Genomic DNA, 23,215 nt, shown 5'->3' on the forward strand with positions numbered 1-23,215 from the left:
TTGTGCCAGTTTCTTAGTACAAAGTCTGCATAAAGCCCATGGAGGCAATTGTCTGGAGAATTCCCAGCGAGCATAATCGCCACCCCTTACCTAAGCTAATGGGAGTTTCTCTCTAGTTGAGTACACAGGCAACATGAAGAGTGTCCTGTTGTGCGCTAAATATAATAAAGCACAAGTTCTGACAATGTTCAGACCTCATTCTACTGACGCTGTACTAAGCAATAAAGAGGAAAATGAATCCAGGTGCATTTCCTGAAATGGCCACTTGAGGCTGGCTTCAAAAGTGAGATGCTTGTGTTAACTCACAAGGATCTCAACTTTACAGGAGAACTAAACATCATGTAACCTCATACAAAAATAATTTCATTGATCATGACAACTGCCCTACAATGGGATGTGATTTAAAAAGACACTATAAGGTTCAGAGTTATGGTTTTCTAAAGGAATGCCTGTTTTCGATCAGTCTTTGATGCTTAACCTGCTAGCTGGGCCTTTTATTTATATTTGTGCTGTTGAATCATTTACAATGTAATGGTCTGATGTATAATGACACATAATTTATCGTACTGAAAGACCATCCAAGAAGTATGCACTCAGATGATGCACACATGGTAAATGATGTGGTACTTATTAGTGCTGGGCGATATGACGATATATATCGTGTGGACGATAGAAAAGTTTCTATCGTGCCATTTGTCTTCTATCGTTTATATCGTTTCTAACCCGAATTTTACAAATTATTACATAAAATATATCATTAACCCTTTACAACCGGTCGGAGCAGGCAAACTCCGTTTTGCCTAACTATTTTTAAATCCCTGTAGAACTGGAACCACGTAAGGTGGCGCAATAATGTTTTTTTTGCATATGAAACCGTAGTAGTTGTACTTACATCTTATTCCATTAGCTTGTCCTAAGTCACGGTTTTCTTCCACATATAGCTTTGCAAAAATTGCATAAAAAGCGCTTCCAGCAACAAAAACATAATATTCCAGACTTGCAGCAACAAAAACATAATATTCCAGAAACAGGCTTTGCCGATCCGATCAGCTGTTCATAACACTTCCTACGTTGGAATATAAGTGAGCGCAACTATCTTATGTCCGCCATTACCTGTCCGAAACCGGAAGTGACGTCATGTTCGCGGAAAATGTAGTTTTTTAAGCTTCAAAGTCTATGTTGGTATTTTTAAAAGTCATGTTTGACTTTATGCTCTTCCGTATCGTTTCTGGGATGCTTAGAAGTCAAATTACACTGTTGGAAATAGTTTATTTTGATGCACATGCTGTGTCTTTGCAAATTTGCATTTATTTATTTTCATTTTTCCTGTAGTATATAAAAATTTGTGTATCTCAAAAATAAAACTATGAAGACACTCAAAATAAATAAATGTAAAGATAAGCTCTGGCGGACTTGGTTCTATTGTAGGTCTTAAAGGGTTAAATAGCCTGTGCAAATATATTAGTGTTGTCTTCTCACTATACATACTCTTAACTTTATGCAAGAGAAAATAAAGTGTAAAAAAATGTTATTTTTTGCAAAGAAACTCTGTCTTGTGGTTTCACAACATGGTGCTGCTTTACGTGCACCCGGATTTGCGACATGCTTTACAGTAACTCAAAACAAAGACTGCACCCTCTCCACTCGCTGTTTAAAGACTGCATACTTTCCAGATGACCACAGGTCAGGTGGTATATCGTGATATATATCGTTATCGTGATATAAAATAATTCATATCGTGATAAATATTTTTTCCATATCGCCCAGCACTAGTACTTATATAACACTTTTCTCCTCTAACTGAACATTCAGAGACCTTTTAAATGCTAGTCACATTCACCCATTCACAAATATACATTTATACTATTCTCCTATTCTGCCACACTCACACAATAGTTGCATCATCAGGAATTTGGGGTTTTCTTTCACTTCAGCGTGTGGGCTGAAAGAAACCACCAAGGGCTTGTTGATCTATCCAGGGTGCACCCTGTCTCCTGCCCTATGAAACTGGGACAGGCACCGCCATAACCCTGATATGGAAAAGTGGAAAAATATGGCTTTTTCTCGCCTGCGGTTTGCTGTTTTCCAGATCTTGAAGGCCTACTCCTTCTAAAAATTAGAATATGCAATGGAGCATATAACAAGTGTCAAAAGCTGGCAGCTTAGCACACCACGACATCTTGCTGTTGACCCCTTTTTTGTTAACCATCTGCCAAAGCGGACCACTGAAACTAGCAGCGGAAAAATATTGTGCTAATGGACAGGTGTGAAGAGGAAGGAGTGAAAAAGTCAGAGCTTCAAGTGTCTTGCTTCAACCAATATTAGACTAAATGGGGGTTTTTTGTACTGGAAGGAAGGAAGAGGATAAAAAAATATTATTTTTCTCCAACACTAAGCTTTTACAAAGTTGGCTTGACATGTGACCATAAACACAGACATACTTGAATATGTTGTTAATGCCTGTCTGTGTCTACAATATGTCCATTTGTGAAAACCATGCAGCGATCCGTGAGGGCACAGAGATGATTTAGCTGTGAGAAAACAGATTTCAGAGCAATCCATTAGAGACTTAAAGTAAAAAAAGGAAGTGGAGACAAAGAGCCGTGAGCTCCTTAGCTTCATCCCTGTGGGGAATATCCAGTGAGCCTCTTGTCCTTGCGATGTCACACCCAGCAGGAACACATTTTCACACGTTCCCCATTTTTCAGCACTTTTATATTTAATCAGGTTACGGGCTGTGACTACCGAGCAACAATTTCTCTGGACCTTCTGATAGCTGTTCCTTCTTCCCGGGGAATAGTGGGTAATATTTCTCAATTGAATAATCACGTTTGTTATTCCTACAGTGCGGCAGCAGTGAATCGATTTCAAATCAAATGAATATCTCTCCTCTACAGCCAAAAAAATGAAAACTAAGACTCGGCCCTCCAGTGCCATCAGTCATCTGAAAAATCTTGACTTACTCCATAGCCAACAAACCATGTGAGGAAAATGAATGAGTAATGTTCTCATGTACCGTAGTAGCTATTTTGCTGAGTGCCCTTGAGCAAGTCACTTAACCTCCTACTGCTCCAGTGGAGCAACAAGAGGTGTGCAGCTTTTCAGAAGTCTGCAGTGTGAATATAATCCATTAACAAAATCCATGGTGCTAGTTTTTTTTTAGACTTATACTGATTTGATGTACGCATCCGTTCATAATTAAACACAATTCAGAGGAGCACGTACCAAGCTATTCTTTCTTTTCGCTTCTTGTTTTTTAACACCTACGCTGGACTGAAGTTTGACCGATTTTTGAATTAGTTTGTAGAATGAATCTGCCAGATGTGCGATGTGTGATAAGATTTTAGCTCACCTACTCCTTTTCTACGCTGGTAAATTACCATTTGGATTTTTTCCTGTTGGACAAAGTGTGAACAAAGCAAAATATGTTTTGATTCAATGGCAGTTTCAGATTTTCAATAGACGATGATCATGGCAGAAAGAATACCTAATAATACAAAAGCTAGTCAATGAGCCAAAGCCATTCTTAGCTTTATTTGTTACCATGTTTTTTATTAATCTTGAGGTTTAACGCAGGGGTGTGAATGGGGTAGGTGCAAGGTGGTGTTGGTGGCAGCTACAGATGGCTTATTCAAATCAGAGTAAAAAGTGTAAAAAGGACGTTAAGGACTGTGCAGCATATTAACTTTTATATAAAAAAGCATGAGTGTGAGGATCTCAGCTGACTTTGGGGTTTGTGTTGTCTCAAAGTGAGCGAATGAAGTCACCACAGCAACAGGAAAGTGAATGACGTTACCTTTCTTTAGTCACCCGTGAAGTGAGTGCAGTTTAGTAGTTAATGAAAGGTGAGTAAACTGGAACATGTGACTATAGCTGTGACTAGACTGGTGCTTGTTCTATAATATCCTATAATCAGCTATAATGTGCCAACTTTAATTTTTTCAGGTATCACGGTTAGAATCAGCACTGGTATATCTTCATCAGGCAGTCTTAAAGAACTTCAAACACCGTATGATCTCGCTAATGTGAGGCAGATATATTTAAGGTTAATTGGGGTTAATTTCCCTTAAAAAGGGTACTGCATGGTTATGTTTCTAGTGCTTAATCGTAATTCTAGCAATGGTGAAGGAGTATAGAAATGTTACACTGAAAATGAGGTTTTTTAGCTTTGTGAATACACTCTATCCTAAGCAGTTTAGCTGGTTAACATACTGTACATACTATGAATTCACCCCTGCTGAGTTCTTCTGGGCAGGGTTTTTTCTTCCTTCCACCCATCTCACTTGAGTTTATCTTACGTGCATCTGACGCTGCACTTTGTTACTCGGCTTAAGCAGATGTGGATGTTTTGGAGAACAGCCCTGCTGAAAAATGGGCACACTGACAGAAAGCCAGTGTTGAGGAGCAGTGGATGTCAAGATGTTTCTGTTATTTAAACTCTTGAGGGCACTAGTTCAGTGCTGTTTGAAGTTTTCTCAATTTTTTTTCACTTTCTTCAAGTAATAACAATGAATGCTGTTTTTTTTTCCAATTGAGTCACACTCTTTTAAATATGCCAGCTTCTTTCAACAACCTAGATACCCATTCATTTTTCTTCATGTATCCTTACATACGTCAGGGCGTACTCCACTGTCTCTTTAACTTTCTCGAGCTATTCAAGCTGGTGTGGCCAATTTGTAATCTGCTTATAATTTCAAACAGGAAGCAGAAGATTCTTATAATATTATCTGACTGTACCACGTTGGGTAAGAACAAAGTGGAGATTTGCACTGTTTTCATGGAAATCTCAATTTCATTTCTTAGCTAACAATGAACTTGCTATGGTTTGTCCTTGTACAAGAAGCTTTCAGTATAAAGGTGCACCAAAACCCCTTAACCGAATATTGAAGAACTTAGTGAGTTTAACAAAGGAGAACGCTGGAATTAAAGAAAAGCATTCCAAGTTGATCATCAGGCTTTTTGAAGTATTGGATTTAAAAGCAGATCTTTTTTCCTGTTTGTGACATTCAGCAGTGGTCTGCACAGTGTTGTTGGTCGCTCCATAAATGTGCAATGTGAGCGATGTAGGCACCAGCTGTTGCTTTAAAGTTTTGGTATTTTATTGCTCTGCCAAGCGGGTTATGTATTTGGTGGCGTTTGCATACGTGTCATTCTTTTCAGTGCTGAGATTGAAGAGTATTCAAATTGGGAATTGAAGGCAGTGGCTTCCCTGCAGAATTCTGAAGGCTCAAGTGTTTACTTGAGGATACAGACTCACTATATCACTTTAGTTTAACCTTGTCCTTTTTACGTGCTCCTTTTCTTACCTGTTTTCTTCTCTCCTCTCTGCAGTGCAACAATGACTATGTGCCTGTGTGTGGCTCCAACAATAAGAACTACCAGAACGAGTGCTTCCTGCGCAGGGATGCCTGCAAGCAGCAGTCTGAAGTGCTTATTGTGTCAGAAGGCGACTGTCCTGCTGGTATGTACATTTACCTTATGGTGCCTACACACAAACACAAACACAAACCCATACACGCGTGGATATGGATGCAGAGGAGTTCTGATACCAGCACACTGAACACATGCGCAAGCAGCCGTGTTTGGATTTAAAATATTCAAGAGGTTACACGGCTATCTGTAAGCATGCATGTGAGATTCAGCAACAGCAAATATAAAGCTGAAAATGCAATTCCACATGAATTTTAACATTTTATATGCAGCAGCATAGATTTCATGTTTCCTTATTACTCTCATCAATATTTTAATCTGCATCCAGTAGCTGGGATGCAGTAATTACCAGCGGATCTTTTATTTCAAAGGAGTTACAAAAACTGCGTAATGAAAATGTGAGAAGTGCAAAAAAATGATTTCATCACAAGCACGGCACCATCTCTCAAGAATATGAACACAGCATTTGGCCATAAGGCCTTTTTTAAATTACAGTTTATTAAAAATTAGGTGTGTTTAACAAGAAGCAAAAGAAATCTCGACAGCTTTGACCTTTCGTTACGTAATGTTTAAATAAATGTCAAAAGCCATGGAATGCATTGGCCAAATTGTCATAGGTAGTTACTGTAATGCTGTTGCTACGAGGCATGCTCAACAAAGCAGAAAATGAAATCACTGAATCACACATCATCTTGATGGCCGTTTCCTTTTTTTTAACACTTTTTTTTCTGTTAAATGTTATTAGGAGTACTTTCTGTAGCTTTAAGAGAATCATTTAATACTACGTTGAGGGACCGTAACAGTACTAAACCCATTCACATCAACCTCACTGTGCTGTATAGCTACACTGCTTGTTAGCCATACTGTGATAAAAAGTATCTGCCTCAGCAAGTTGTCTTTTTGAACACGTTAGCATGCTGACGTTACAGAGAATCCACATTAAACTTGAGATTTGAGTGACGTCTCTATCCTCAGAAGCAGCCGTGTGTCTGAGCTCGGAGGAGCTCAGAGGAGAATGGCCGGACTAACAGTCATGTTGACTGACAGCGGATAGATAGAAATAGCTATTCATTTGAATGATTCTGGTCATCGAGGGCTAGCTTCCGACGCATAAATGCTGCATTAAAAACGCTCCTCTTTCAGCTTCGGCATCATGTTATATACGTCATGTCCAGTGTATTCCCTTCCACTGGCTGAAAAGTAAAAGTGCTTGGCATAATTATCGGACATAACTGGGATTATCGTTTGGTGTTTAAGCTGCTGAGTGGGTGTCTTCATTTGGAAAAGGTCAGGCACTTCATTAGCCATGATGTGGAGACCAGTATTGGTGCTTAGAGCATGCACTGCTATTTGTGAGGATACCAGTCCACTGAATGAACGTGAATTAAAGACCCTCGCACATGCAAGATCTAAAAATGCCATATTAACTCTCTCAATGGAAGCAGTGAAAAATCATTCTCCTGCAATAATCAGCTATTTAACACCCTGGGCCAGTGGTTTCACTTGAAATACACACATTTTTTATGTATCATATGAATGAAAACACTGCAGTCTGATTTAATGATGAATTAAACTGCATGTTGAATCTGTAAAATTGTTCTTCACATGCAAATTTTATCAGAATATGTAAAATTAGCTTTGGCCAGAGCAACGCGTTTTATCCTATGATGACAAATTTATATAGATGAGCATAAACTTGAAGGAAAATCAGCAACGCCTACTGAGGATTCTACCAATTAGTGAGTCATGTTCTGAATAATGTGCTTAGTTGTGAATGAGTGAATCCACTGGCAATGTGATGCTGGCTGCTGTTAGGCATGTGTGAATCATTGCTTAAGCCAAGATAGTATTGCTGGCTCAAGTTGAGCAGTTGCTGACTCAGTTAACCTCGCTGACAGAAAGCCGGCACAAGTCCATTAAAGGTCCCCTTGAATGGGCACAGCTCAGCAGAGGAACCGTGGAGACCGAGGTGAAAATGTTTGTGTCGTAAGAGCAGTGGTGTCTGTGTGCCAGTAAGTAGGGCTGTGCACGGTCACATGAAATTCCCAGGTCCGCTCTCTAAATTGCTTGTTTGTTGCTTGTGTATGAGGTCCTCTTTTCAAGACATGTGATGGGTGTAAGCCAGTGTGTCTGATATGAATTTCCGTATCTTTTGAAATAGAAAGAGATAAGGACTCTTTTCTTCCACGCAACAGGCAATACTTTTGAGGACACAATTCACCATTCACACAAGGATTTTGTTGTGCAAACTACTAATAGAGCAGAACAGTGGTTTTATATTCTTCCCTTCGGTATTTTGTGTTTTGTTTTTATGTATGCTTTGTTCTCATGTCGGTCCAGAACAAGGTCCTAGTAAACAAATAGACGGTGTCTAAGAAAGTGTTACGGGTTCGAAATTGAGGACGAGAGTAAAACAATGATGGTCCAGAAGAGGTCGGTCAAACAATTGATTTTAATGAATGCACGCAGCGTGGAGAGGTGTAAACTGCAAAACATCAGTTGTACATCTCTACCCAAAATACACTCTAGATTGCTTTTATAACATCAGGGTATTGTAACGCCCCTTCTTGCGTTTACAAGCACATAATTTGCATGTACAGAACATCCATGTATTTTAAGAGATAACTGCAGACACAGAAGTTCCCCATCCATCCAAATATGGTGAAGATCTCAGGCCTTTGAGGTCCCCATGGACTGGACATCCTTTCGTCACCTGTAACTAAGCAAACTCAAATACCACAAGAAGCTGAATACATTCAGGCCTTTGCTCAGCTACTATTTTACTGTAACCATATACTCAGGCTCTGAGTTATGATATATATATATTAACTCAATCATTTTAAAGTAGTTATAACTGCACCTGTAATAAACATGTTAATATTTGATTATGATAACCCCTATAATATAACTTATAACATAATGCCAGCAGCTTCAATAAACACTTTGATGAAATGATAATTAATGTAATGTTAAGGATGATGGTTATATACAGTTCAGCAGTAAACTAATTTCTTTAAATATTACAAAAGTAAAGATTGAAGAAGTCAAATTTTATTCTAAACTGTATATAAAAGATGGAAATAGTGACAATAACTTCATTGGTCAGCATGAAAAGGTATTCTAAGGAGCTTTGAAAGAAAAGCGTCTGGACTTCTTTAAGTGGCTTGAAGACGTTTCACCTCTCATCCGAGAAGCTTCTTCAGTTCTAGGGTCAAATGGTGGCGAGTCCCTGATTTAAGCCCTGTGGGAGTGTCCCCCCCAATAGGGACAATGGACCCCCTAATGATCCTCTACCTAATCACATGAGCCAAGGTGTGAAAACGGGTATGGGTCACAATCAGCCAAGGTTTCGGATGAGCTCATTGTGAAACCTAGCCCCACCCCTATCATGTGATTTCCTGAGGTCAAATCTGGGACTCTCCACCATTTGACCCTGGAACTGAAGAAGCTTCTTGGATGAGCTCCTTAGGCTATGATTCAATTCAATTCAATGATCTGGATGACTGAGAACCTTTACAGACAACTTGTAAAGGCATGTTTAGTTTTTTGTTTTTTGGGGTGGATATGACTAAAAAACAAGGATAGCAGCTTAATCTATCTAGGGACTTAATCAGTTATAAGTTTTACTCTAAATCAGAGCATAATTTACACAAAAAATATGATGTTCCACTTAATAACATTTAAAACTAGTGACTAAAGCCAAAATCTAATCAGAAAAAAGCTCAGTAAGGTCAGAAATTGAGGCAGATGCGGGTCATTTTTCCATAATTGACAAATTAGCTAGTAGCTAAATCTGGTAAAAACCATATATAATTTTGTAAGTGGTCACTGAAAGAAATTAACTGAAACTTATTACAAAATCTCTTCTTTATTCCACCCAAATAAAGTGGTATGACATTTGCTACACTTTCACTCTCAAACTTACATTTCTTTTCTGGGACTTGAAGCATTTCTGGTGTAATTTGTTGTTCCATGAGGATGAAGAAAACAGATAAATTAAGCAGGAGGCAGTAAAAAGGAAGAATGTAATTTAAAATGATGCAGCGAGCGCTTGAGACAAACAAATAAATTAAAACAAAATTTCACAGAAATTAAAATCTATTCCATTTATACAGCAGCAGCTCAGAGACTAAAATAAAAGACAAATATAATTAGTGAAAGCACACAGGCTGAGTGGAGAGCCTTATCTTTGTTTTTAAAAAAATAGTGGCGTGGTTGGCCAGCTGTCTTGGGATATTAAGATTTTAAGAACAAATAAAAGGAAAGCAGGTATGATCCACCTGCATTTGAGTTCATATCCTGGTCAGAACTTTTATTCTGCAGAGACTAAATTCAGACTGAGTTGAGAGATGAGGGTTAATCCTGCATACTGAACATTTTGGGCTTCTATTTACTCAAACATCCAGCCATCCAATTTTCCACTGCTCATTTGAGTCCAGGTCATGGTGGCAGCTGTCTAAGCAAAGATTTCAGTTCGCCCAAGGAGGAGGGATGTTTCCGAGCCAGCTGAGAGACATTAACTCTCCAGGGTCTGCCCACGAGTCTCCATCACCTGAACCACCTCGACTGGTTCCTTTCAATGCAAAGGAGCAGCTACTCTGCTCAGAGCTTCTTGCTAATGACTAGGCTCCTCATCCCATCTCTAAGAGTGAGCACAGACACCCTTCAGAGGAAGCTCAGTTCTGCCACTTTAGTCTTGTTCTTTCTATTTCCAGTTAAATAAACATTTTTAATTAAGGTAATACAACCTCTTTCCTTTAAGTTCCTGTAAGTGAACCACTTATGCTTAAATAAATAGTCACACCCCAAAGGCCCATTTTGAGCCAGGGAAAAAAAACATTTTTTTTACCCAGGTGTTTTTTTCTGCATGTGCCTCCAGAGCAGTTACAGTGGCCTTTTGCACACTCTAGGAACTGGGACTCAGAAAACCCAGTCTCACTGGACCTCCTGTTATGGGGTAATTCCATCATGGCCACTAACTTTGTCTCATCTGCTTTCCCCTTGATAGTTTTTGTCCTGAAGTCTTCACCATCAATATAAGTGTATTTACCGCGCTTTGAGACTAAATGTCTAAATGTAAGCGAAACGTTAGCTCACTTATTGTACTAAAGATATAATGTTTTAAAAAGCAGTTTTTCAATGTAAGGCTTTGCGTGGGGCCCTCCCATGTGAAATCCCTATTAAAATTAATTTAGCTATTTCCCTCACCAAGACACGTCTTCCTATATTATTGCTTTTCATGTGATAAAGCATGGTAGACAGCTGCTTCTGAATAGTTTCTCTCTGCTCTCTTGCATTTTGTTGATACTTTCAGCTTTAAAATCACTTCAGCAGTGAATATGTTAAAATGCTGTGAATATAATACGAGCGATACTGAGAGTAAAGAATTCAAGAGCGGCAGCTATCTAACCGTACATCCACTGCAGCGAAGCCTTCTTTTTTCTCCTCCCGTTCTGTTCCTCTCGCAGTTTCTCCCTGTCCTCCTTTCCATTTCCATCCTCAGAAATCCCATTAGCGGCAACAGTACACTCTATAATGGATATATGTCAACTCGCTGGCACCAATACTTGTTTCCCTTGCTGAGGTGAGAGATATCATGCACCAGACTGCTGGAGAAAAATAAAAGATAAAGTAATGTTATTTTTTGGGGGGGAAACAGCTTCACCTCTATAGATGTTCGTTTGTTTGTTTTCTGGAACTTTCAGTCATATCACAAGATTTTCTTAGCAGACAGAGTTTATGCTGGTGTCAGTCTTTACAACCATTGCCCATTTAATATCAATGAGACATGAATAAACAATAGAATTGGTCTGATCGTACGTTTCTGGTGGCCTGATAAATCAGTCACACGAGAGTAAAAGTGAGACGTCGCTCTCCTTGCCATTAATGGTTGAACTGTGGGCGACCACTTTCGATCACGAGATGATCTCAGAGACAAGAGGCAGCCTGTCTCCAAACAATCCCAGTCCCGTTCAGACTGATTGCAATCATTCTCAGACATGATGGTGAAGGTGAAGGAAGACTGGCAAATAACACAGACAGTTCAGTCTGACTCAAGTTCCACCAATAAGCACAACTCACCTGAGATGTGTCTTTTTGTAAAGAGCGATTCGACTCACCTGGTTGCCACCTTGTTCTAGTTGTATTCCTGTATAAAAACATGGTTGCTGATTATGTCGCTATTTTTTTTTTGAGGGAATTCAGAATTTCTGTTTCAAATCTATGACATTCCGGTTGTAGTTAATGTGAATTTCTGTTTGATGAGAATTTGAAACACATTTGCAATTTCTCTTGATTTATCATAAACAGATGGCATATAGTTGCCAACTCGACTTCATTCAATCACAAACTAATAACAGGCTGACTTTGTCTCATTGGACTTTTCTTGCCATCTTGACACACCAATGTCGCTTTGAAGACAGCAGCTGACTGAGAGTTGTCACAGACCTGGTCCCAGTCTTCAAAGGCAATGAGACAGCAAAGTCATTGCACGAGCTCTTAAAAATTTGGTTGGTCTCCAAGCAAAGTTTTCTCTAGTGTGACTTTAGCACAACATTCGTGATTCCTTCAAGTTACGCTTTGGTTTCCGATAAACCCAAAGCCTGTCTCTCTAGACTGTGTGAATCATACTGTCACTGAATGTCTGTTGCTGTTTAGTGCTGTCTTCAAAAGGGAAATGGCTTTATATAAGCTTTATAGCTGAAAAAACCTGCTCTAAGAAATGGCAATGAGGATACTGGTGAGACTGAACAAAACGTTATAGATGAGTGTTACCACACGAAACTACAACTGAAAGGTCCTAAACATTTTCTAAACTGATTAGAATATTACTGTTCTAATTTTTTCGTTTTAAAAATGAGATGGCTGATTAAATTCTGGATTTCATAACTGGTTGGAAACAGTACATATAGCAGTTATTGTAGAAATACATTTTTACAGCTTGCCCAGGGCCTGCCTTTGCAAATTTCTCTTTTTCAGTAGTGTCAGTGTCTATCTATTTTGTAGCATATATTATAACCAGCTGCAGATCCCAGATTCTCTTTTCCAAAATTGTAGAGCAGATGCCATCACTTCAGCATAAAACCAACAAAGTGCACTCTCTAGATTTAGTGTTTGTCTATTCAGGCCCTGTGTGGAAACATGGTGGCACAACATTGCACTCTCTGGGGAGAAGACCCTTCCTTTGTAATCATGAGTGGCTTCCTCTTGCTCACCCATACTACACCTGAAACCACAGAGCTCTCCACAGATTACACTTTCCAATTTATCCCCTGCGTACTGATGTTAATTGCACTGATGAAAGATAAATGTGAAAACCACAGTGTGCTGTACTTGTATCTTACATCTTGCATTAGCATTTTTCTTCTGGTGTTATACATAAGCGACGTCCGCGCTTCCCTTGCGCCGAACCCCTTTGATCCTGCCGAGGCCAACAGGCCAGACATTGGAGTCGGTTGTCATTCCAAACAGTAAACAAGAGGCCTGCTGAGGTGCCCGTTTCATGCTGTGAGGACACCGAGGCAGAGACAAACATGATTTGATAGTGTTGCCTTCTGTTTTTTGTATATAAATAAAGATGGCACCATTTACTGGTTGCTATAGAAAAGAAGGTGCTGTGTGGTGACCAAATAACAGAGCAAGCAAGGAAGAAGTGGAAGATGTTTATTTTGCTGTCGGGAAGACAAAGTTTGAACAGAAAGCAGGATTTGAGCGGCGATATTGCACCACAGGTTGTGACGTTTTACAGTGTGGTTATTTTAGCGTTTAGTTTATCGACTTTTATAGCGTAACATTCATGAGAAGAAAAAGCTCATTTACACTCTGTTCTGGACTCTATTACCTTTGTGTCACCAACAAATAAGGAAGTCCTGATCTAAAAGTCGATAGAAGGAAGAGCTCTCAGGATTACAAAGCCAGTGAAAGCTGATTAGAACAGGATGGCACCACTTTCCTCTCACATCAGGTGCTAGCCCAGCACTGTAAGGAGCAGTTAAGCATTAGCTTAGCAAAGCGAAACAAACCCAGCAGTCTATTTTCCCCAAAGGAGAGAGTCGAGCTAAGGCAAGCAGAAACACGGTATTTCCAACTCAGTTCGTGGAGTGTGCCGCATAAGTTCCAGGAAGTCATTAAATGGAAAGGTGAGAGAGCATTTAACTGACACATTGTTAAAATGTCGATGGCATGTTTAATCACCGTTTCGTGTGACTGCGATGCCTGAGCACTGACAGATGACAGGAGCCATATGTTTGGCAAATGATTTAAGGAGCTCTCTCTGTGCTATCAGTAGACATTAGAATCAGTCCAATGGTGTCAGCATAATCTCACACACAGTACAGGAGGAGTCAATACACTGCTCATTCTTTGTGTACAAAAAAACACTGTCATTTCTAGTTATTTCAGAAGTCCATCTTAATTTAAATTACAATTACATTAAGTAATGATAATCTAATACATCATTGATCACTGCAGATCTTTCAACTTGCTGCCTTACATCAAGCTGAGAGGCCAAGATGAGCCACAAAGCAGCAGGGATATTTTAACTTAAAGCAGCTCTATCAGGAAGGGTAGGATTAGAGTACTTTATTGTTTCTTCTTTCTAAAATGAGAAGGAACAAACAATTCCAATGTGAGGATACTCTGAATATCGAGGATTCTAAAGGGAAGAATGTGAAGGAAGGCGATAACCAGAGCGTTGGGGTGTTGAGCTCTAGCTGAACAATTTTAAGTTTAACCTGAGATTCTGGTGTTTCGGGCAAAATAAATTTATATTTAAAAATCGATTCAGGATTTTAATGAATCGATATCACGTTATCCAAGCTAGAATTGATTTTAATCGATAAATCGATCATCAAAACTCACCCCTAATTCATACTACACCAAAGCAAAGGTAATTAAGCAATAGATACGGATTTAAATAACGGTGACGTTCTTGTTTTTTCACAGTATATGATACAAAACATTGTATTTTATAATTACTGGAAAGTCTGGGCAATGAAATACCAGAACTTTTTCTGTAATTTTACACCATATATTTCTTACAGATTTAACCTCCTAGGACTTGGCGTCCACATATGTGGACATCACATTTTGGTTTGTATAGACAAAAATACTAAATTTTGCTCTACAAGGGCCTGATATGCACCTTCGAGGACATTATACTACCACTTTTCTCTCGAAATTTAAAATGAATGTCCTCTTATGTTCATCTCATTTATCTCAGAAACAAAAATCAGGTAAAAAAAAAAAAAATCAGGTAATTCTTTGTTTTTACATTCATCAGGTCCCAATCAGCCCAAATACCAAAGAGAAGTTGAAAATGCATGCCATGAAAGAGTTCGGGTCTTAGGAGGCTAAACCCAAAGTGTTGCGCTGACAGATTTCTTTTATTTACTACAGAAGTAGAAAAACTGACACATGCTGTTGAACATGAACACATCTCAAGCGTATCATGAACATGAAGATATCGCAAAGATTAAATGTTTAGTAAAACTTGTTTACACAGAGAGAAACATTATATTTTAAGTGGTCCAGCCCAAAAATTATACTGTATGTGGTCTATAACGTAAAATGAGTCTGACATTTCCGGTGTAAGATCCCGGTCTGCGATGGAACCTTTTCTGCATATTAGTTTTGACATGCTACCTGCCCATCTAGGCTCCAGGCCCTCACTTTTCACCTTGTTGCAACAGAATGTAATTAGTTTTTAATGATATCTTCTAATTCTCCACCCGCATCACCAAGGACACAGTGTTTCATTTAGTTTTCGTGTGGGAAATCGCAGCAGTGAAGGTGACGGTGTTGTCAGGCGCACAGTAGACACCACAGCGCTGCTCACACTCCGCCTTCTCTGGACACCTCACCCCGGCAAAACTCCACCACCTGCACATATGGATTGTGTAAATTAGCAAAGTCTGGAAACAAAGCTGCTGACAGCTCTGACAGCAAAATGAATACACTCCATGCCCCGATAGTGCAGGCCAAGTTCACAATAACAAAACTCTAATTAATAAATAAAGTTCATATATCATAGTTCCTCACATCTCAGGGTGGCCTGATAGCACTGAGTGTTGCAATCATTCTGGAAAGTTGTAAAGCAGTCAGTTTAGTTGCTATAAACATAAATATTTCTGTAACACTCATGCGTAATGCTGCATGATTGATGCACTGGCACAGATGACTATGTGTGGACTGTGATGTATAAATGGAAGATTGCCTGGAGGTGTGCGTACACACGGTTTTATAAATCTAATTATCTTATTTATGCACATTATTTTCAGCATTTCTGCGTGTACACTTTTAGTATGGATCTTACGCACAGCTTTACAAATAAGGCTGCTGGTTTTTCCCTGTATTTCCATCATCAAACTGGAGTTTTGTGCTAATAGTCTTTTTGGATAGCAACTACTTTTTTGCCTGACACACCTCCCATGCAGGTTTGCTTTCCTACTGAGTTGCCTGCACATCCAGTCATGAAAAATTGGGGATTCTGAAGACTTCATCTTTTCCTAAAACAGTCTGTCTTTTACAGGTGTAAGCTCATAGGTATCCATTTTTTTCTAGACCCCTAAAAGAGCTTTTTTTAAATTAACTAAAATAGCAGCTAACCCTAGATGTGAGAACAGATCCTCTGACATCAACTTGCACCTGTTGATTCTCAGTGGCAATGTTAGGCTACATAATATTTTTCTCTATGGCCACTTTGTCATATTAGGACAAAGGAGTTGTAGAGTCACAGAAATCTGTCCTTTTCATGACAGACTACATGTTGCTCCCCAATCAACCAGTCTCGCTGGCTTTTGCAACAACGGCGTGTGTGATACTGGGTGTCTTCTTCATTTCACACTTTTATCTTGCTAAACTCATTCCCCTTTCGTTTTGCCGTTGTTGCATTGGTGCAGCGCTTGGCAGTAAAGAAAGACTCACTGGCCAGTGCTTCTCTTGATCAACCTTGCAGAAGAGAAGGAAATGTCATGTGGGAGACGATATAAAAGTGGCCATCAGGGGGCGACTGCAATAAGACTTGCAGTTGTATTGAAGCCTATGGGACAACGGCCCTTGGCTCCGTTTCTCTCCCGGTAAACACATTCCTGATTAATTTATTATCTCATTAGCTGGATTCAGGTCTTTTTTATTTCAGTAATTATTAGTCAGAAAGGAGGATTATTCATGCTCATTTGCTAACAATGGCAACAGAGAAACTTTTAGCTTGGGGCTTCGCAGCAGGAATTCACTGACTTGTTTTGTCATGGTTGTGACGTTCATATTCTAAAAGTCTCACGTGCTAGCATTTCTGTAAGGATATTGTGTAGCAACTTAGATGCAGCATTAGTTTTTTTGCCCACTGTGATACACTTTTTAAGAAGATACATTTGTATCTCCACCCATTTTAATTTACAGCCCCTGTGTCTGGATATAACTGAGTTTATTTTGTATGGTCTGAACCATACCAACCAGACAGAGCATACTGGATTGCACACAATATTTTAACAACTCCAATTAAACCTCTGCTCTGTGAGAGAGCACACTTGTTGGCCACAAACACACAGGTGAGCAGATTCATTGTGTGGCAGAAAAAAAAGTACTCCAGTCTTGTGTACTTTGAGGTCCCTCGTGACACGATGATACTGGCTCCAAAATATCCAGTTTGCACATACGTACTCCAAATGTGACTTAGCACTCAGATGTTTAGGATATAAATTTCCTTCCTCATGTGCTGCACTGATGTCAATCAGATGGAGAACTTGCAGTTAATCACCGCAAGTAAGAGAATGGTCACTTAGATCACATGTGTTTTTAGGCTCTTTGAAAAGGAGAACATCATTTGACAACGATGCTTTGCTATTTAAAGGGGAAAACGTTTCACACAGGTCGTCTTTGTATATATGCTGATATCTTAGTGTAGTGATTGGAAGGTTTTCCTACAGGTTCATGTCACAGATTGTGTGTTTCGGGGCAAACACTGATGGCATTACTGTAAAGGCAAGCGATTCTTTCTTATTCAACGCTAACTTGAAATACTTATTTACAGTAAAAAGTGGAAAAGTGTGTTTATGTGCAAGGACTGATGTGTGTGTGCTTTCGCGTGCTTGTGTGTGTCTGTGTGTGTGCGTACTGTTTGTGTGCAATGCAGTACAGACTCAACAGCTCTGTAAGGTTAATAACAGTTTCCCCTAGAAGGTTCCTCTCTTCTTCTTTCTGCTTCGCACCTCTTCCAATCAATTGCTTTAAAACTAGGAAAAAATTCTATCATCTATTGATGCAGTCCTTCTCTGCTCTCTCCCTCACCCTCCAGTGCCTCTCACAAAATAAAATTGTGTGGTATCTCCTCTTTGTGACCCTTCATTTGGCAGACAAATGGGAAGAAATGTAAGCTTGTGCCTCTCTCCCCTGCTGTTTTGTTCTATTTTCTAATGTCAGTCTTTTTCTCCTCAAACCTTTACCCTTGTACAGATACTAAAGGTTTTTATTGATCTCCCATGAACCCCTTCTGACTTCAGCCTGATCCTTAAAGCTAAGCCTTTTCATGAAACACTGCACATTTAGTGTCCCACACACTCCAAGGTCACTGGAATTGTGTAGGGAGAAAGGCAGAGGAGTTTTTGTAGAGGCTGTTCTCAGTTATGTTAAAAAAATATTAAAGGTGCCCTGTACAGTTTTCTTGTAAACAAAAAAGAAAGTTTCTACTTACGGTCAGTATTACTGAATGCTTCTGTTCTGGAAGTTTAATAATGGTATGCATCATGGATTCCAAAATCAGTGATTTTAAGCAAAGATACTTTTTGAATTTGATAAATATTTTGGATTTGTTTAATACATTTAAGAAGTATTCAGTTTCCAAATGATGTTCATAGATTACAGCAAAAATTTGGCCTTCTGTTTCTCCTTTTGCACACAGACACACAAGTTTGCAAAACTCGTTCTGAGGCTTCACGTGCCTCTGTAAATGTTTTAAAGAGCTGAGGTGAAGTGACTGTGCAGGAAGGTCTTTGAAAATCAGCACTCCTTGGTCTTCTTTGGTTCTCAGGCGGTGCAGTAGGAATCTTTCTACGCAAACATGCAAACCAGAGGCCTGAAGGATCAAGCGCTGCTTGGAGTTCAGTGCAGCTCTCCAGCTCTAGAGCAGCAAATACTGCCAGACTTAAATATTCCCACTAGCTCCTGCTTGTCTCCTGTCATACAGTACCACATTCTGTTTACTACCACAAATCTAAAACTGAATTCATCAGCAAAAAGAACTTTTTTTCCAGTCATCCACTGTGAAGTGCTGATTTGTGTTCTCTCCTGAGAAGTGGTTTAGACGCATTCCTCATCCTCTGGGACCACAGTGTTGTTTTGACAGGATTTTTACTTGTTAGAGTTTTTGTCTCTTGATTTAGCTAATTACATATCTGTGGTAAAGTTGCTGTAGCATCTCTCTACAAAGCAGATATAGAGATTTACACTTCTGGATACAAGTGATTTCCATAAAACATGTTAGAGTGCCGTGCACTGACTCCCGTAGGAACCATGTGTCATGCTGTGATTTGATGCTGAGAAATCCCTTCTTTGCTGAGAACAACAGTTTGACTTCTGACATGTTGAGGGGCCCACTATCTCCATGCTGCTTAGTAAGCAATGTTTGGCTGGAAATGTGAAGACACACATATTTATACCAGGTAAACAATGGCTGCTATTTGATTTATATGGAAAAGCCTCTCAGTTTTTATCCAAAAGATACTTCAGTGGACGGGATACAACTCAAGGGAATCTGACTTTTTATTTGGTTTGCTCCACTGATGAGATTACACTTTACTACTGACATAGAATCAGTGTACCAACTTTAATAGTTCCTTTTTTTATGTTTGTTTACATTGTTTCCTTTATTTCCACACCGAAAATCTGTCATATTTTCTATGTGGTTCAAGACATTTTGACTTCAAACGATTTCTTCCTCATGAAATCTCCGTATCCGATTCATTAATATTTATTCATTTAAGTGGTGTTTTTAAAGATTCAGAGCTGGAAGCAAGATACAAGAAGTGTGGCCTTGTAGGTCAGCAACAAAAGCCAGTGGGATTTGTGTGTAGCCTTTTGATTTAATGCAGAAATAAGCATTTTTTTAAGTTAATAATATTTACGGGTTTTCTTCAGCAAGAAAATCTCAACACACTGAAACTTTTAGGATTTTTGAAGTGCAAAGGCAGTTGGAAAAAGCTATACGAGCTACCACATGTATGGTACGTATGCACCAGTCAGGCACGACATTTAACCACCTGCCTAACATTCCCAGCAGAACATTTCCCAAAGCATCTTCCATTGTTCCATGATCCAGTTCTAATGCTCACCTTCCCATTGTTGGCACTTTAAGTGGTGGACGGGGGTCAGCATGGGCACCCTGACCGGTCTGCAGCCCCATATGCAACGATTTGTGATTCACTGTAAATTCTGACACCTGTCTATCACAACTTTTCTGCAATTTGAGCTCATCTCTTGGACAGGACCATACGGGCCAGCCTTTATTCCCCTCGGTGATCTTTAGCCCCCCATGATCCTTTTGCTGGTTCATTGTTCCTTCCTTGGACTTTTGATAGATATTGGCCACTGCAGGCTGGGAACACCCAACAGAGCTGCAGTCAAATCTAACACATCTTTTTGAACAACCTTGTTCACTTGTTCCCTGATATATCCCACCAACCAACAGTATTCACTTCACCTGTCAGCGGACATAATGTTATGCCTGATTGGTGTATATGTACATGTCATTGTCACTACCATTGAGCTTGTGTGTTTAGCTTGATCATGTTGAAAGTCCATGACAACTTCTGTAGTCTATTGTTAGAAAATGTCTTCTCTGAGACATGAAAAGCTTAGAAATTCACACTTATGTCACAATGTAAAAGAAAACATGAAGAAATGTGTTTATTTCAGTCATCTAACCAAATAACAGATAGTGGAAAAGTGTGCAAATGCTAAGTCATTGTCGGGTTTAAGATTTACGCATGAAGCACTCTTTTGAATGTGTGTTTGTCTTTGAAGAGTCTTTCTACTCCGCTTTTCTACTCTTCCAGTCATTGTGTTGAGGTTTGGTCAGACAATGGCCCTACGTCATAAACAACCCCTGTTGTTTCTGATAGTGTATCAGTTTGAAATATTCATTGGCCATTCTCTCACTGTATCTCACATCTGTCCTCAGGGGAACAAATCACTAATGATCCCTTTTTTTCAGCCCAGTTTACTGCACTGTAATACTGCTTTCAGCTCCCGTTGCTACAGTAATCCTAGTAAACAACCATACACCATTTGTCACAACATCACCTACACGAAACCTCAGAATCAGGCTGATGGATGTCGATGATTCTAATGAAAATTCGTCCCTACTTGGTTTATTTTGTATCTATTATGTGAGGAGTCATTTTTAAAAAAATAATATTATTATAGCATTATTCCTGATGCTGATGGTGTTCTCATAGTAGATTGTATTTTTAGAAAAGTGTAGCATTTTTGAGGATGATGGATTCTTTCACTCCAGGTTATATCTCTTAGTGAGTTCAACCGGTTGAGGGGTTAAGGCAAGGATGTCAAACTCATTTTACATCATGGGGCGCACACAGGCTACTTTGATCTTAAGTGAAACTACTACTACCCTTGCCCCGACCGTCCCATAGTTATGAAATATAAATTTTAAATTTAAAAAATGCCCATTTTATTTAAATTATTTTGGTGGAATTGACGGCAGGCGGAAAGCTGCATAACCTATGAAAATGAAAAGTCTGTGCACTTCTTCACATTTTCAAGACCTGTTCAGTGGCCAGATTAGAGCCTTTGCCTGTCCAATTCTGGCCCCCGGGCCAGGTTAAGGGATCATAGCATTCGAAGCATTACTCGATACTGCCTACTAACTGATACTAATTCTGTGCATAAGGGCTTTGACCAAATCACCAGTGTGAACGCATAACACAGTACTCACGATTATAACGATGTGAATTATTCAGTGATCATTGAACTATATAAAATATCAGTCAAACAAGAGTGTAAGAGTTACTTTCCCCTGACACATCGGAGCATCTGCTGCTCTGACCTCAGAGTCTTGACAATACAGACTCCCATCAAAAATGTATTTTATTGATCCAAACCTTGTGTCACGAAAGTATCAGTGTCAGCTTGATGGTTAGACTCCATGTGTTCTGGGACTGCAGTTGCCCCATGACGTGCACCTCTTCTTATAAAACCCTCTCACATGGGTGTTCATATGGAGCTGCGCTTTCATCCCCCCTGCAGTCCTCGGAGGGCCTGCGTGCGCTCTGGCACTGTGCGTTTTAGCAGATCACTTTGTGCAGCAGCTCGAGTTACACGGAGCTTCGGAGTGCTCATGAGTATCTCTTTCACAGCTGTATTGTTGAACAGCTCAGTAAGCTCAGTGTGTTTGAAGGGGCTTTACATAGATTCAGTGGGAAAGCCATGAAGAAGGATTCGCTGACACACAAACACATTTGCAACAGTGCGCCTTCCCACAGTCCTACCACTGAGAGGTCCACAGTTGGAGGTGTTGTGGTACAGAATGGGGGAGCTGCGTGATGCTCAAAGCATCAGTGCATCCTCCACCTCACTATCATCCTCCTCTCCGGTTTTTCAGCTGTTTTTTTTTTCTTTGTAGATCTGTCTCTCGGCATCACTTTCTGCACGGTCTTCACAGAAATCTCATCTCGCTTAAACGCACCCACACGCACACAGACGCTCTCTTGTGTACATGCACACAATCACAAGCAGATATTCAAATAGGTCCAGACACACACTTACATATGCAGACACACATTATTCAGCTAATGTCTGTGTCTGTGAGAGCCTCTGGTTAATAACTGTTTGTTCTCCTTTGCAGATGCTGGCTCAGGATCAGGAGACGATGGTAAGATTACTCACCTCTTCCTCCTCCACCTCCTCTAACTCCTCACATACTGCTTTTTAATATGCTGCTCTATACCCGCTGTGTTCCACAGCACTGTATTTATTATTGAGTATGAGGGGCTGACTTCAATGTATTTTAATTTCATAATATGATAAACCAATTAAAAACATGTTCTCTTAACATCATTAGCTTCACTTATTATTTTATTCACGCTAACGTTTAATGTAATTGAATTCATGTACTAAAGCAAAACTTTATTTATAAAGCATATTTCATACCAGACAATTTGCTACACAAATGCACTAGTATCAAGACTGTAGCATGAGTATATACATAGATTAAATTAATAGAGAGATAAAACCAAGTGAATTAATAACATCTAAAGATGCAATAGTCAGCTGGTCCGGGACCAGCTGACTGATTATAAGCCAATGCACAACACACGCACAGTAGCATATGCAAATACTTATACACACACACACACACTCACAGCCACATGCTCACATGTTGTTGGTATGGAAATGCTTCGCTGTGAGTGACGACACCGTTCACCAAAGTTCACTAAAATAGACTGGAGGGAGACAATCACCAAAACATGGACAACAAGAAACCTAAACACCTGAATAACGCTCACACAGGTGAACTGGACATTTTAAAGAAGCTAACAAAGGCAAAGTGGCTAGCAGGTCCCTAGCAGCTCATATCTATCAAAATCCTTATGAAACTTCTGTCAGCGATGAAAACCAAATGAAAAAAAAGCAACATTAATATGTAAACATCCTTAAAAGGCACCAAATTAATAAAATAGTAAATAAAAACCAACAATACAGCAATAAAAATTATTAATAAGACCGGGAACTAAACTACTGCAAGGTCCTAACAAACGTACTGATTGAGACCTGA

At 39.5% G+C, this 23,215-nt stretch overlaps 1 protein-coding gene across 1 annotated transcript in view; it reads left to right on the top strand.

Annotated features, from left to right (window-relative positions):
* Positions 1-23,215, top strand: part of tmeff2a (transmembrane protein with EGF-like and two follistatin-like domains 2a) — a 139,243-nt gene that overhangs the window by 52,293 nt on the left and 63,735 nt on the right. Inside the window, exons 3-4 of the mRNA XM_063497242.1 lie at positions 5,332-5,461; positions 22,286-22,312. Of these exons, the coding sequence (XP_063353312.1) occupies positions 5,332-5,461; positions 22,286-22,312 (157 nt within the window). The remainder of the gene's footprint in view (positions 1-5,331; positions 5,462-22,285; positions 22,313-23,215) is intronic.

Source organism: Pelmatolapia mariae, linkage group LG16_19, assembly GCF_036321145.2.
Source record: "Pelmatolapia mariae isolate MD_Pm_ZW linkage group LG16_19, Pm_UMD_F_2, whole genome shotgun sequence".
In the NCBI taxonomy this organism is placed as follows: domain Eukaryota; kingdom Metazoa; phylum Chordata; class Actinopteri; order Cichliformes; family Cichlidae; genus Pelmatolapia; species Pelmatolapia mariae.